This window comes from Phaethon lepturus, unplaced genomic scaffold (genome assembly GCF_000687285.1).
Source record: "Phaethon lepturus isolate BGI_N335 unplaced genomic scaffold, ASM68728v1 scaffold963, whole genome shotgun sequence".
Classification (NCBI taxonomy): domain Eukaryota; kingdom Metazoa; phylum Chordata; class Aves; order Phaethontiformes; family Phaethontidae; genus Phaethon; species Phaethon lepturus.
The window spans coordinates 5833-21729 of record NW_010529465.1 but is presented as its reverse complement, the minus strand read 5'-3'; the positions used below and the strand labels follow the sequence as shown (position 1 = coordinate 21729).

The 15897-nt window shown below is 39.6% G+C and overlaps 1 protein-coding gene across 1 annotated transcript in view; it reads left to right on the top strand.

Moving 5' to 3' along the window:
- SMURF1 (SMAD specific E3 ubiquitin protein ligase 1) overlaps positions 1 to 15897 on the top strand; it is a gene marked incomplete at its 5' end in the record, with an annotated part of 16334 nt that overhangs the window by 141 nt on the left and 296 nt on the right. The window contains 16 exons of the mRNA XM_010283927.1: positions 1043 to 1081; positions 1757 to 1865; positions 2476 to 2609; positions 2731 to 2796; positions 3658 to 3733; positions 4095 to 4333; positions 5121 to 5205; positions 7525 to 7671; positions 8947 to 9151; positions 9416 to 9519; positions 10202 to 10316; positions 11257 to 11435; positions 12237 to 12374; positions 12750 to 12870; positions 14238 to 14439; positions 15262 to 15337. Of these exons, the coding sequence (XP_010282229.1) occupies positions 1043 to 1081; positions 1757 to 1865; positions 2476 to 2609; positions 2731 to 2796; positions 3658 to 3733; positions 4095 to 4333; positions 5121 to 5205; positions 7525 to 7671; positions 8947 to 9151; positions 9416 to 9519; positions 10202 to 10316; positions 11257 to 11435; positions 12237 to 12374; positions 12750 to 12870; positions 14238 to 14439; positions 15262 to 15337 (2035 nt within the window). The remainder of the gene's footprint in view (positions 1 to 1042; positions 1082 to 1756; positions 1866 to 2475; positions 2610 to 2730; positions 2797 to 3657; positions 3734 to 4094; positions 4334 to 5120; positions 5206 to 7524; positions 7672 to 8946; positions 9152 to 9415; positions 9520 to 10201; positions 10317 to 11256; positions 11436 to 12236; positions 12375 to 12749; positions 12871 to 14237; positions 14440 to 15261; positions 15338 to 15897) is intronic.

The window sequence follows — 15897 nt, the reverse complement described above, 5'->3', positions numbered from 1 at the left end:
CTGCTGAAAGAGCAGAACTGCGTGGGAAAGAGACTACCTCGAAAATAGTTAGGTCTTTTATAGTTATCTTCCTCTCTTGGATCCTAGTTTTAGGTACGTTAGAGCTCTAATATTTTCGTCTTTGGCTCTGTAGTTATTTTTCGTGGCCTATTATAAGAGTTTAATGGATACTGAACAACTTGGATTGCTGAGATCGTACTGAGCAGTCCTTACTGATAAGCAAAATCAGGCTTGTAGCTGGTAATAGGCATGGTAGAAACGGAGATTGATGCAAATTTCCTGATCTAATTTTTGCTTAAACTACTATGCTATTTAGTAGAATTGGAGAGGGGGAAATGATGTCTCGTTTGTGGCCCTTTCAAAGGAAAACCTACTGATGCCATTTTTTTTTCACCGGTGCCGTTTTTTTTTCACTGTGTATTTTTCTCCTGAGTGAGGTCCTGTCATACTTAGCGCAAAACCTTTTTGTACGTGCAAACTACTTACGCTGCTACAGCACACCTCCCGTGTTGTGTTTTACGATGGATCACGTCCCTTTTGTGTGCAAAGAGCAGGAGTTTGCACTGTATTTGATGGGACTTACCGTAGAGGTCTCTTCCAGGAGTCCCAGAACCATTCTTGGTTCAGAAACAGTTTAGTCCTTGTTCTAAAATGAGTGGGTTCTGAAATAACACAACAAAATCCTGGTTTAGCGTTTGTGTAAGTACGTGGTATAGAAAAGTAAGAGGTTTTAACACAAAGGGACATTCATTAAATCTTCTGTATATGGTAACAATAGAACAAAAGCAAAGGAATTTTTTTCTTTATGTAAATACATATTCCAATTACAGATAAAGAAAACAATGCTCACATTTAACATTTGGGTGGGTTTTTTATGAATTATGATCAGGTAGTATTGTAGCTGATATACAGCTATTATATCAGCTACAATATACTGATTGTAGTATATCAATCTATATATAGATTGATATCTATCTATATCTGCCGGAAAGGTTGTTTTTTATGGTTTTAAGATTTCTCTATCTGATATTTTGTTTTGCAGTATTATGTGCCAAGAATCTTGCAAAGAAAGATTTCTTCAGTAAGTATGCCCTAATTGTATAACTTTCTGCTCTTGATTAATCAGATTTATTTGTAGATTGTGCATTACTGTCATGGCTCATCTATGTATGTTATTTGTTCCGTGGTTCCATTCTTGCAGTAACATTGCATTACTGCCTGAGTAGACATTACCCTGAATTGTGTGTAGGTAGCATAGACTCTAGGAGTGGAAGGACCGAGGACTCACAAATTCTAGTTTAAATTCTGGGACTCGCAGACTGATGAGACCACAAGCAGGTCGCTGCTTACAATTTGGGGCGGGAGTACCAAGAACATCCCTCTCGGACAGCTCTGTAAAGCATGCCACGGGTGTGAGTACAGTACCCCAGTGCTGCAGTCTTGCTATTATCTTAAGGACTGAATAAAAATGCCTACTTACAAGTATGCATGGGTATGCACTGTTAAATTAAATACATTTAACCTTTTGTTTTCTAAAAACTTTCACACTATACAGTAGATACCAATCTGTATGACAGAAGTACATTATCTAATTAGGAACTCAGTTCTCTGTTTTGGGTCTACTAAAATAGTTTTAGGATAAAGGCAACTTTCTGGGAGGGTGGAAGTGGGGGGAAGCAGGAGCTCATGATAGCGTTATCTTAGAAGAAACAAAGCAAAAAATATTGTGTTTAATAGCACCTTTTTGCTTCCGCAGGACTTCCTGACCCATTTGCAAAAATAGTTGTTGATGGGTCAGGTCAGTGCCATTCAACTGACACTGTGAAGAACACACTGGACCCCAAATGGAACCAGCATTACGATCTGTGAGTTGTTTGTAAGGTCATAAGTAAAAAATATTCCAGAGATTTATCTAGTAAATGGAATGCAAGGGTTGGCACTGCAACTTTGTTTTGTGTTGGCAAGAAGAGTCACATTTGCTGAGGAGGACTGACTTTCTGCAGCAAGAAATTACCTGTTAATAAAGGAGTGGTGCTTTGCTTTTGGGTGTTTGAATTTGGAAATATTTGTGTCAGGTACACAGCACAACTGCTTAGAGTACACTCTACTGGAGCAGTGCAGTCCAGCTTTTACAAAAGATTGTCCTTGTTGTAGTGATTAATTTTCTTCAAATTATTAGAAACATACATTTTAAAGTTTTGTACGTTAATCAGCTTGTTGCACAGATTCTAGTGAGGCTGTCTATAGTTAAATTCATGCTGCAGCAATATCAATTTAACATGCTGTGTGAGATCATAGTGCAATAATTCATTAATAACACCTTTTCAGCCTTAAGCACTTCTGTATTTATAATAAAGCAGCATGACCAATGTACCAAACTGTATCAGAATTTGTACCGAATAAAGCATAGATTCTGTGGAGTAAAAAGAGGTTATTTTTTTCCTAAAATTATTCTTCTAATATGTATTTTTCTAGATATGTTGGGAAGACAGATTCCATAACCATCAGTGTATGGAACCATAAAAAAATCCACAAGAAACAGGGAGCTGGCTTCCTGGGGTGTGTCCGACTCCTCTCCAATGCCATCAGCAGGCTAAAAGATACTGGATGTAAGAGCAATTCCTCCCTGGAGCAATCAAGAACCTTCCGTGCCTTGTATCTGAGTAGTGACTAGTATTCTCACCCATCCCTCCCCAGTGTTTTGTTGATCTTTCCAATTCTCATTTGCAGACCAGCGTTTGGATCTATGCAAACTAAATCCCACAGATACCGATGCTGTACGAGGCCAAATAGTGGGTAAGAATACTCTCGGCTAAACTTTCATCTTCTTGGGTAAATACGCTATATGGACAAATGTTGTATTAAAAAAAACAACCTGTAGTCACTGTTGCTTCCATGCCTTTTCTGTGTTGTTTCATCTGACTTTAATGGGATTAAATTACATAACCTGAAAATTTTTGTTGTACTCCTACGTAGGAGTTTGTTTTCTCTCAGTTGATAATGGAAAAAAAATACTAAAAAGAGGGAATGCATCTGGCAAGGTTTCTAACACAGCTCTGGAAGGGTAGATGTTACTGTGAAATTGGTTGCGTTTGGATCAAGGTGACGGGCAAAGAGAATCTTCCTTGGAAAAGAGGATCTGGAGGAGTGAAAAGAAATTTTGCAAATTGCTATTTTAATACCTTTGACTCATGTAACCCGTTTCCAAATTGCAACAAGGCAGTGCTAGTTTTATGGTTAGTTTACCGCATCTCACCAGGTTTTGCTGTCCCCCAACCCAAGCTTTTCATTGGTACATAAATATATTTGGCAAAACCCAAATTCTCACCGTAATGGTGACATCTAGTGGTGCGTAATTTCTTTCCAGCTTGCCTTTCTGGGTCCTCATGAAACACAGACGTAAAACCTGACACTTGATAGTTAGAGAAATATATTCAGCTTAGGTTTTGATTTGGTGATGTTTCCCTTCTCCATTTTTAAAAATCAATAATGCTTTAGGGTTATAGAAGGAGTTTTGGTAAGTGGTGTGCTCTTGTGTGTAGCACATAGCTTTCCTTAAGATTTTACCCTGTATAAATGTGGAGTTTCTGTTGTTTTTAAGGGAACAGTTGTTCTTTTATTATTAACTTGTTTTTTTTGTTTTGTTTTTTATTTCAGTCAGTTTACAGACACGGGACAGAATAGGCACAGGAGGTTCTGTAGTAGACTGTAGAGGGCTTTTGGAGAATGAAGGGTAAGGATTGTTTTCTTTACACTTAATTAGAAAAATGGTTTATATGTGGAAAGCGTATAATTAACACTAGAAATATTAAATATCAGTGTGACTAATATATTGTCTGGGAATAGGTATCAGGTAGTAAGGTTATAGCTGGATGCTTACTTGAAAAAAATAAGCTACACTGGGTAGGGCTTGATATTTTTTGTTACTGGTGCTTCTGGCACTTCCTTGAGAAATTTGGGGTATAAAAACATTAAGAAAGTGGCATATCTTGGGTTAAAAGTTGCAGTACTTGAAGTAATGGAGAGAGAGAGAAACAGTTATTTCTGCATTCACTTCTCTGTGATGGAAACTCTTGAAGTTTCCCCATTTTCAGAACGGTTTATGAAGATTCCGGACCGGGAAGGCCACTGAGCTGTTTCATGGAGGAACCAGCACCATATACAGACACTACGGGGGCTGCTGGTGGAGGCAACTGTCGCTTCGTAGAGTCGCCCAGTCAAGATCAGAGGCTTCAGGCACAGCGACTTCGGACTCCTGAAGTCAGAGCTCATGTACAGACACCTCAGAACAGACCGCATGGTCACCAGTCGCCTGACCTACCGGAAGGCTATGGTAAGAGTTTTCCAGAACTATAAAACTGAAATTTTTTTTCAAAAGACTTCAGAGGAAAATTCTCCCATATTAATATATAGATGTGGTTTGCCTGTTAGAACATGCAGCATCCACGTGCATCTAATGGTCTGCCTCTTGGAAAAGGAACTAAGCAGTGCAGATGGGAGTTTGAGATTGGTTAATTAGCAGTTGGCTACGCCAGGATACACTGAGGGGTTGATGGTAAATTAAACATGAGTTTGTGGTATGATGCTGTTACAGAAAATTCACTGCTAATCTTGGCTGTGTATCTAGGGAGAACGAATGTAAAGAGCTCTTTAAACTAGAGCAGTAATGCTATTTTTTCCTTCCCCCTTGGCATGTTGTGTAGGTTTGAGCCCACGTTTGAGAAAAGATCAGGAAAATATAAAAGCAACAAAGCAGCCAGTAGTACAGAAGATTAGGGAGGATAAGATTAAGGAGAATTTAAATCTCGGAAAAGAGCATACCAAATCTAGGAGCAAAGAAATCTAGTTTGGGGATTTGGGTTGTCTCAAAATCTAAAAATAAAAATACAAACTAAAACACATTGGTGCATGGATTTGTGAGTTTCAAAAGGAACACTGAAATGTGTAGTCAAAGTAAATTTGTGAAGGAAAAAAAGTCCATGCTGCTAGAGATCAGGGGGATGGCTGAAGTACTTTCTCCTAGGTCTGACAAAGATAATAGTCTAGTGGCTTTAAACAAACTGTTCATTCAGACTTTTTCAGATTTGTAATTTAGAATAATCTTTCTTCCTCTTTCATAGAACAAAGAACAACGGTGCAGGGACAGGTTTATTTTTTGCACACACAGACTGGAGTTAGCACATGGCATGACCCTAGGATACCAAGGTATGTATTTATAGTTACAAAGGCGGGGGGTTTGATGTGTGTGTGTATGGCAGTAAGCTGAATCTTTAAGAGCAAAAATCTATGAAATGGCATGTCTAAATTTAGAGAGAGCTACAAGCGGAGGAATAATTTTGGATCTTTCTAGCCAGCTTTTCACCAAACATTAAGGATTGCTCCTTTTCAAAGAAAGAATTATCTACTTGTGAATCATGTAAAACAAAAGGGGAAAAAAATATGTAGCCCTTCAGGAATTCCCATTTGCAAATTCTTCCTAAAATATCCATGTGACTTTGTTTTTTGGTGAACCTACAGATTTCTGAGTCTTACCTAACTTTTTTTTTTGGTATGAAAACAGTTTGGACTGCAAATTGAAGGAAAAAAGTTACTACTTTCTTAAAGCCATTGTTTCCTGAGTATTGAACTTGCAACTTTTGCTCTAATAGTGCTCACGTATAACTGAAGCACGGATTACTTGTCATCTTTAAACTTGAAGTGGTGAAGTTTTTTATGCTTTAGACCAATGATTTGCAGCTAGAAAATTTGAATCCTTCACATGATTAGTTTAGTAAAGCGTCTTTAAATCTTAACCTGCAGTTAATCCAGGTCTTTGTGACTAAAGTGTGGTGCTCTTCCTCGAGGAGCTCTGAATCTGGGCTGTTTCGCTGGTCCTCCTGCGCACCAGATTCAAGAGTGAAACACAAAGTTTGTAACTCTTCAGCTGATGCACTGGCAGGATAATACATGAACGTGGAACAGGATATTAGAAAAATGATATGAAGTAGTGTGGGCAAAAGTGTTGATAAAACCACGGTACATGAAAGGATATGAAAAATAAAGTTGAGAGAGAGAGAGAAAATAGCTGATGTTAGATTAGCTGGTATCGTCGGAAGAAGAAGTGACAGTGCTTACTCCTTCATGTCACTCCCGTCAAGCTTCTGTGCCCAAAGCCTTGTCTCTTCTTCCAGTGAAGCTGGTTGGCCTAATGAAAGGTATTGCTGCTTCTCTCAACAAATCTTAGAGCCAGGTTTTCGGGACCAGCGATGTAAGTGGACACAGCAGTGTCTTGTGAGTCACAGGTCACTGTTATTTTAGTTAAAGGTGGCTTTCTTACTACCAAGTTGCAGCGCAAATCTAACCTTGGCATTTAGCACAGATGTAGGTTAAAACTTGCTGTAATCAGATCTCTAAAGTACTTTCAGATGCACAGCTGATTGAGACAAGTGGTTACAACCATAATCTTCTTCAGGAAGCCTAACAAAGGCTTGTCTGTCTGCCTGTGTATCCCCTGGTGGCTTATACTTACTGTGACACTAATGAAGCATTTGGTGTACAAAGTGTTTTTACCTTTCTAAAGCCTCTCAGTTTACTCATTTATACTGATCTTGCATGGTTAAGATTTAGGTAAGGAAATACATAGAGTGGTGTCTTCAACCCTGGATAATAGATCATTCCATGCCAACTGTCTAGAGAATACTTCACTTAAAAATAGCTTTTTAGTCTAAAAAATAATCTACAGGTTTCCCTTATTCCTTTTCTTGCCATTCTTAGTATTTTCCTCTATTAGGTGGCTGGGCTCTTAAGCGTTTTCAGTTTTCTAGGTGTAAATACATCCTACGTAGTCAATTCAAACACTACCTGAAAGTCAGTGACTACCTTTAGCAGCACTCAGAACAATACCCAAAATTTATCTGGGATGAAAGGGGTGAATGTGTTGGTAAAGCCATACTCTCAATGATTTATAAGTCAAATAGTTAGGATTCTAACCTTGTCTAATTAAAGAGATTTTTTTTTTTTTCTTTAATGATTAGGTGATCTTAGTATTTGGCTGCTGTAGCCTCTTAACTTGCTTGGTCTTTGGAGACCTGGTTGGTGCAGGAGCCTTTGCTTAATTGTTTGGTTTTCTGCACATGGATAACGTTAGTGTTAACAGCAATTTTTCTATGAGATTTTTGCTATGATAAAATGTCTTTTCCTCCTTTTACAGCCCTCAGAAGCCCTGTCATCACCTAAATGATGATGATGCATGTTGAAGTTACTTCTAAGCTGTATGGCTTTGTTACTTTCAAAGCCTTTCAAAGACAAAAGGTGTTTTGCTGATTTACCTTTCTGTCCGTGTACCGTGCATACATAGGGAGTTGCACTGCTTAGACTGAGGATTCTAAAAAGACTGCATTAAAACAGCTATTCTGTCCTTCCTCCTAAGGCTTTTAACCTAGAATCACTGAGCACCAAATTCATTCCCCCCTCTCCCCTGAATGTAAATTTGGTTTCTTCAGAACTTCAGGAGTGCTTTAAGTTTTTGTTTGCTTTTCTCCTTAGAGACCTTAACAGTGTGAATTGTGATGAACTAGGACCTTTGCCTCCAGGTTGGGAAGTTAGAAGTACAGTTTCAGGAAGAATATATTTTGTAGATCATAACAACAGAACCACACAATTCACAGATCCACGACTACATCACATCATGAAGTAAGAACCTTGCATGATAAATAATTCGTCTCAAGTTTGGATTCTTAAACCTTTTATTTTTGCCCAATTTTAACTACAGTCTGGGAGTCACAAGGGACTGAAAAACTGCATGGTAACGAGACTGGGGAACAGATGCAACCAGTGTTCTAGTCAGGGTCCGAGCATTGGTTCTCAGTGCTGGTTTTATCTAACCTTTTTGCAGAGACTCCTCAAAAATGCTTTTACCATGCTTTGCAGTCCTCAGGTTTAAGGGAGGGCTTGCTTATTTTGGCACAACACTGATCTCTTTAAGCTGGTTTGACAAAAGTGCCCCAAGCTGTGCTGGAGTGAATATGCAGTTCTGGAAATGCCTGGGTGTGGGGTAGAGGGTCTGCCAGGCAGTTCCACAGCAGTCAGCTCATGCCTGTCTGGATGAGCAGTTCTAGCTCTGTGCTAGCCACACTAGACCTGAACTGGCTTCGTGCTCCCTTGAGCTCCAGACAACAGGAATGTAAAGCTGGCTGGTGTCTAGTCGCCTGGTGCTGTGCACAGCCAGCTCAGGTTTAGCAGGATTTAATACGCTCAAGCTCTGCATCAGGCAAAGGCAGCTGAACTGTTAGAGAACTGACCCTGGAAGCAGCCTGGCAGTGCTTGCTGTGCCCAAGATCAGACATTTTCCTGGGTGGGAGTTGTCTGTGCTTGAAGCCATCTGGGGAATCTCTGTATCTAAAAAATCATTGCTCCACAACCCAAATAAAGCACTATAGATGAGGAGAGTTGAATGTGTGAAGCTGCAACTATTTGTGACAAGTACATCTTTCTCTTTTAATAACCATAGATGTAGTACTTTTACTGTGTCAAGAATCCCCCGCCTTATTTTGCATGGAGCTGGAATAAAATTCATTGCACTTGTTAGATAGTTCCATTTATAAAGCTGTTTGTGTCATTACAGGTCTCTTTTTGTGTTGCGCTCTTTAAAGTTATCTCCATATGGGAGAAATACCACACAAACTTTTTAATTACGGCTCAGTCAGCATTCAGTGATTGTGCTCCACAGCATTCCACAATGTATTGCCGTATAAAAACTGAGCTGAAAAATGCTGAAACTCTTTATTGTAAATATTTGTATTCCTTACGTCCCTGAATGTAGGGTAATGATGCTATAGAAATTACCCAGCTGAGTACACATTTCACACCAGCTGCTTCTTCGAGAAGCTTAATCAGTTTTCCCATCATTGTTTTATATATTCCGTATTGTCATGCTTCTAGAATAAATATTTTACTTTTCTTTCAAAGCCATCAATGCCAGCTAAAAGAGCCCAGCCAGCAGCCTCTGCCAGCTCCAAATGAGGGGTCACTAGAAGACGGTGAGGAGTTGCCTGCACAAAGATATGAAAGAGACTTGGTACAAAAACTGAAAGTTCTTAGACATGAGCTCTCTCTTCAGCAACCACAGGCTGGTCACTGTCGCATTGAAGTATCCAGAGAGGAAATATTTGAGGTATTTGATTGACTTTTTACTACTAATACCAGCTTTTGTCACTCAGGAGTTAAGTAAAACTGATCCCTGATCGCAGCAAGTTTGCTTCACGGGAGAGACAGTGAATACCACCAAGTGTTACAGAGTTGGCATTGGCTTCAGATTAGCACTTTAACAAAATAATGTTTTCTGTAGTTGAGTAACAATTTATGTATTACAGTAAGACAGCTTAGCAGACTTAATTACAGTAAGGAAATATATCTAATTGTAAAAATACGCTTATAGGAATCCTATCGTCAGATAATGAAGATGAGGCCAAAGGACTTGAAAAAGAGGCTTATGGTGAAATTTCGAGGAGAGGAAGGCCTAGATTATGGAGGAGTAGCAAGGTGAGATTTGGGGGTTTGTCTGACACTTTTTAACTGTGAAATTTTCCTTAAAGTGACCTGTGGCTGATATCATTCCCTTTCAGATTATCTGTTAATGGTATATGTAAGTTATTTGTGATCTAGTTTATAGGTGGTGGTTGTAGCTGCCGTGTTCATATCACGGTAGATTGGAAAGTGGAAGCATGTGATTTAACAATTGTCCCACAGCCCTCCTGGTGTCAAAGGCTCGTACTAAATGACTTGGTATGCTATATTGAGCTGATTTTAAACAACAGATTTTTTGAATATTTCTTTATACTGTACAGGTTGTAAAGGAGCAGATCTCTTAGTCTCCAAATATCTGAACTCTGTACGAAGTCAAGATTTTGTTTGGAAGTGGGTCTTGTTCAGGCTCCATTTGTTGATGGCATTGTCTAACAGCTTGCTGTAGCTTCTCTAACTGATGTTAAACCCTTCAGTACGTCTAAACTAAAACAAATCTGCCTGTGAGTGGAGTAAGATACTTTATGGGTTTTTAAGCATACCTTTTTGGTCTGCAAATGGAGGGTAGTACAAGGTGATCTGATTTTGAAATAAGCATTTCATAACTGATGACTAGTTTGATGATTCACAATAATTGTGTTGTCTGAAACTTAAGTGGAATTTGCACCCTTCTAAAATACTTTTTTTGGTTTTTTTGCAGAGAATGGTTGTACTTACTGTGCCATGAAATGTTGAATCCCTATTATGGACTCTTCCAGTACTCCACAGATAATATTTACATGCTGCAAATCAATCCAGACTCTTCTATCAATCCTGTAAGTATTAACTTCTGAGTGACATACCTACTTCAATAGACATCCCCTGCAGTTGTTTTGTTGTAGCTGTGCTTCCATGACAAGAAGTCATGAGGGGTTTTGTTCAGAAATTAAAAACATGAGAGAGGAGGTATCCTTTGGTAAATATCTGATTTCTTTGAGACTCCTCAGTACTGACTGGGATGCACGGTGATTCTGAGAAGGTATACGTAGGTGAAATTCATCTTCACTGTGAATGCAGGTGGTTGTGTAAACAGCATTGCATCCTAAGCAGTGTTCACCCCATGGCTGTGGGGGCTTACATGCCTTGCTTGCCCTTTCTCAGGAAACTGCCGTGCTTGCTTTTTTTTCTTACTGGAGAATTTGTATTGATGCAGGCCCTAAAAGGAGCAGCAATTCTCTACTAGTACAGGGGAATTTTTCCTGACATGACATTTCTTGACATTTGCTTTGTAAGATGGGGGGACAGATTGGAAGAATCTCAATGATAGGACTTATGTCTCAGTTTTCAAAAGTCAGTTTATAAGCAACATGAAAGGCATGAAGTAAGCGAGCACATGGCCTGCTTCCTCAAGAGCAGAAAGATTTTGATGATTAAACAAAGAACTAACTCATTTGCTTGGAATTGTCTTATCTTGGGTTCTAGGGATTTCATGGGGATTTTCTTTTCATGGGGACTTTCTTTTCATGAGTCTTGCCTTTTGAGAGGTCTAGAGGACTTGGATCCAATTTATTAGTCAGATAATGCACAGAGACTTGTTTGAGGCATTTAATCATTAAATGCTTCTGGTTTTGGTTATGTTATGAGGAAAAATAGTGGCTCCTCTTGCCCAGAGGGTTACAGATAGCTGACACTGAACATACAACTGATAGCGCAGATGTAACCACAAGATGTCAGTGTCTTCCTGCTGCCTGATTTTTCTCTTCTCTCTCCCTGCAGGACCATTTGTCTTATTTCCATTTTGTTGGTCGGATAATGGGTTTGGCTGTGTTCCATGGACACTATATCAATGGGGGTTTCACGGTTCCCTTTTACAAACAGCTTCTAGGGAAGCCCATTCAGCTCTCTGATCTGGAATCTGTTGACCCAGAATTACACAAAAGTTTAGTCTGGATCTTGTAAGTGCTGTATTTATCTATTGCCTTACTGTAGAGAAGAAGGGGTAGAGTATCTAGGCACTAATGAGATAATGCTTAATAGAAAACGTTTGCAGGAATCTTGTAATGGGGGAGATACGTACAAAATTGTTAAAACTACTGTTTCTATGTCAAGAAAGCTCAAGGTATTCATTGCAAACTCTTGTGTTAGCTCTCCTTGCAGCAAAGCAGGTATTAAATCATTAAACATTGCATGGATGCAGTAGAATATCACAGTATCAAAATCCAAACTCCAGACAGAGTTCTGAGGGGAAGTACAGTTCAAAAGAAAGCCAGCTTTGAATAAAAAGGGAATAAATGGAATTAATTTGGGCTGCTGTACATTTACAGTTCAGAACAAAATCCAACATTTGGTGTAGCTTTGGGACTCTTCAGCACTGCTTTGCATTATCTCGATTTCTTCTCAAACGCTCTTTTGAATTTTGTATTTGAAGTTCACTGCATTTGATCTCTTCTGTGCTTCACACCGATACTTGACAGCAATGTATGTATGTGTGTGTTTGTATATATAGGGTTTAATTCATTATCCTGAGTAGTACTAGGATTAGATGGATGACTCCTATTTGGTCTGGCTCTTCAATGTGTGTTAAGCTGTACAGAAATTGGTGATTGTGGCAATATTCTTCTAGTGGTGTGAAATGCAGATAGTTACTAGGTTTATCCTGAAGACTGAGTGTTCAAATTGCAGACTGTCAACATCACCACTGAATGCAATCAAAATATCAAAAATAGTAGGTTTACCTTTTATCTTTCCATTGCCAGAGAGAACGATATCACCCCAGTTCTGGACCATACTTTTTGTGTGGAACACAATGCTTTTGGGCGGATTTTACAGCATGAACTCAAACCAAATGGCAGGAATATTCCAGTGACAGAAGAGAACAAGAAAGAATATGTCAGGTATTGCAGAACAAAAATATATCCTGCAAATGTAGTGGAAAGAAGGTAGTAAGCAGATGAATTCTTTAATATAGTGAAACCAATGAAGTAAGTATTTTGGAGGGAAATACCTGAGTCGTAAATGACATGAGTGTGTTCACACAATGCACTATTGTAAGACCTGGGAAGATGAAGCTGTGAATTGTACTTTGTTTTTTCTCTTGATGGTGCAATAATTAATTGTTGATGGAAAAAGGAACTGATAAGCACTTCTTTCGTAACACAAAACGTGTATATTAAAACAAGTTCCTCTGTAAAATAAATGTCTTCTAGCTCTGCTATAAAAAGCCCAGTCCCATCTAGCTCATCATCCCTGACTTTTTCTTTTCCCCCCAGGTTGTATGTAAACTGGCGATTTATGAGAGGAATAGAGGCACAGTTCCTGGCTCTGCAGAAAGGTTTTAATGAACTTATTCCCCAACATCTCCTTAAGCCTTTTGACCAGAAGGAACTTGAGGTATATGTTTTATCCACATGGAATATTGTTTTGTAATTTGATCCACCATCAAGCACTGGTTTTAAAAAAACAAACAAACAAAAAAGAAACCCACAAAACTTATTCCAATTTATGTACCAGAAAGCTGTGTAGTCCTGCAAGTTTGAGGAATTGTTGGCAAGACCTAATGTGCTACCTACCCCACAACTTGTTTTCTTCAGTAACTTTTCATATATGGCTGTTTCTATATGCCCATAGGGCATGGTTTACAGGGACTAAAATATAAGTGTAGAGCATACAGAAAACAAATTCATGTCTTCCCATTTAAACCTGCGATGCAGAATGCTACCTATTAATATAACTGCTGTTATAGCAATTTGTCCTCTGGTTTTGCCTTTTTAAAAAAATAAGGCAACCTGTGGAATGTGGACCATTTGTGGGTATTGGAAGTACTAGCTTCGTGCTAGTCATTCGTGCAGACTGATTAATCCCGTGAAGTTATTGCATTCCCTTTGTTAGCTGCTTGAAAAAGCAGATTAAAAATCCGTTAAAAGTTTCAATACTGTCTGCATCAGAACAGTCACAACTGTCCTAATAATGTAAATGAGCATAAGTGGGTGCTGTCTTGGTGGCATGAAAAGGCAGCTGCTAAACGGTAGCTCTCAGAAACATGACCCTCAATATGAAATATTGTGGGAAATTTAGAACATGACGCACGTTTTGTTTTGAGGGTTGAAGCTTTCTCTGTGCCATTTTTTTGTCGTTGCCAGGGGAGGTGGCTAGGTTCCTGGCCAGCAGGGACTTCCTTTTACAGTATTTTGCAACCTGGTTTCATCTGGAAAAAGAGATTGAAGTAATATGTCTGGTCTGTGTCAGAGCCTCTCACAAATGACATCAGAAAACAGAGGCAAAGCTTTCGTGGTTTGTTGTGGAACAACAAAACAACTAGGATGTTACCCTGAACCAAGCGAGGTTCTGTTGTAGTTGGTATTGGCACTCTCTAGGGCAGACCTGCACCAGGACAATGACGTTGTGTAGCGCAGGAGATGGCGTGCCTTCTTCCAAGTCTGTGCTCTACCCTCATAAAGATACGCTGTGCTTTTCAGGTAGGGTGGACTTTAAAAAGCAGGTATTGAATGGGCTTCTGACGCTAGTTTCTTGTGAAAATTCCAGTTCTGGTAAGTGTACTCCTTGGCCACAGTTTCATTGCTGTTGAACTGGAGAGATTTACTGCCTGTTCCAAACTGTTTTGGAACACTACTGTGCACCAAAAAGGTGGTTCGAGCGCATAGAGAATGCTAGGCTTCATGAAATAGTTGATGTACGTTTTTATAGCTGCAAACCTGAACTGACTTTGAATGTTAAAGCATTTCCTAATCCTTTAACAGCTAATCATAGGAGGCCTGGATAAGATAGACCTGAATGACTGGAAGTCAAACACACGCCTAAAGCACTGCATGGCCGATAGCAATATTGTGAAGTGGTTCTGGCAAGCAGTGGAAACATTTGACGAAGAAAGAAGGGCAAGGCTGCTGCAGTTTGTGACGGGTTCGACGCGTGTCCCACTTCAAGGTTTCAAGGCTTTACAAGGTGACTGATGTGAAGGCCAAGTTAATCTGTGGTGGGAGAAAGAAAAATCCTGTGGTATTTACTAGCCCCTTGTAGAATATCAATGTATACTGGATAACTCGAGCACTTACAAACTTTAGATCCCAAGAGCCTTTTACATTTGTCAGCAGTTCAGCTGATGGTGAACACTTTAGCCATTGCTGGTAGTGATACAAGCTGGTCAATCTGTCGTCGTGTAGCACTTTGGTGTCAGTATGAGCTTACTGGTCTCCTACAACTCTGTGGCCCGATGTTGAAATCCTTGCGTGCAAGCACGCGCATGATTATCGGGTTGACCAAACAACTTTTTTGCATGAAAATTGTATTCCCTTCATTGCTTGGCAACAAACCCTTAGGCTTTAAAACAAGTTCCTGAAAATTGCAATTTTTGTCACCAGAAAAGATGGCAGTGTCCTAGGCTGTCGTGATTCTCCTGATACTATTCTGCCTGTTGCCTGACAGTAAACTGATGTTCAAAATTAAAATGCATAGTTCTGTTTTACAAGGAAAACCTTCTTGCATTTAAGCCTTTTCATTTTTGAAGGTGCAACTGTGTTAATACAAAATTTAGCAGCTTTCCAAAATACTAGTCTGCAAATTCATTGTCATGAATAGCCCTGTCGCTTCTGCCATCCATTCACCAGCTGCAAATCTGATCTACAGATTTAGCCTATGACATACTTAAGTTTGCAGCTGGAACTGTGATTTTATCTCTTGCCTTTTTATAAGCAGCAAAATCTGTGTGCATGAATGATGTTTTGTTGAAGCGCATTAACTAGAATGTCTGTCTGCAAGGTTCTACAGGCGCTGCAGGACCCAGACTGTTTACCATCCATTTAATAGATGCAAACACAGACAACCTTCCAAAAGCCCACACTTGGTAAGATGAAAACATTCTGCATGTCAGTGCTTGCTTTCCCTTTGTCTTGGTTTAACGGAGTCATCTCTGGGTGTCCTGGGTATGGATTAACCACATGACATGCATAGGTGACTCCAGGTGTGCTTTGCTAGCTTGGAAATATCTGTACTCTGCAGCCAGCAAAATAAGAGTTCTCTTCTTGTAGCTTGATTTGTCTTCTGTACTATCTGTGGTTTTCATTTATCCCAGAGTCGATTATTCTGGATAGTGAGATGTTTCTGAGTTTATTTCTACGTGTTCAGCAAGAGTATTCACTGAGAAATGACTCACAGCAATGAGGCCTCACGCAGGATTACAAGGAATGGTTTTCAGATGTAAAAAGTGTGCCGTTGGTACGGTGTAGGCACAGAGCTGAGCGCTGTTACGGAAGTCTCACTCTATCAGAGACAGGAAATCATTTCAGCAGCGGCACAGATTGTCTGCAGGCAGAGCAGGGGGTGGGCCGCTCTGATGTCTCGCTTTATTTGCAAGTCTCCTGCATCTCCCACCTGCCTCCTCCTCCCAAACGCTGCCCCATCAAG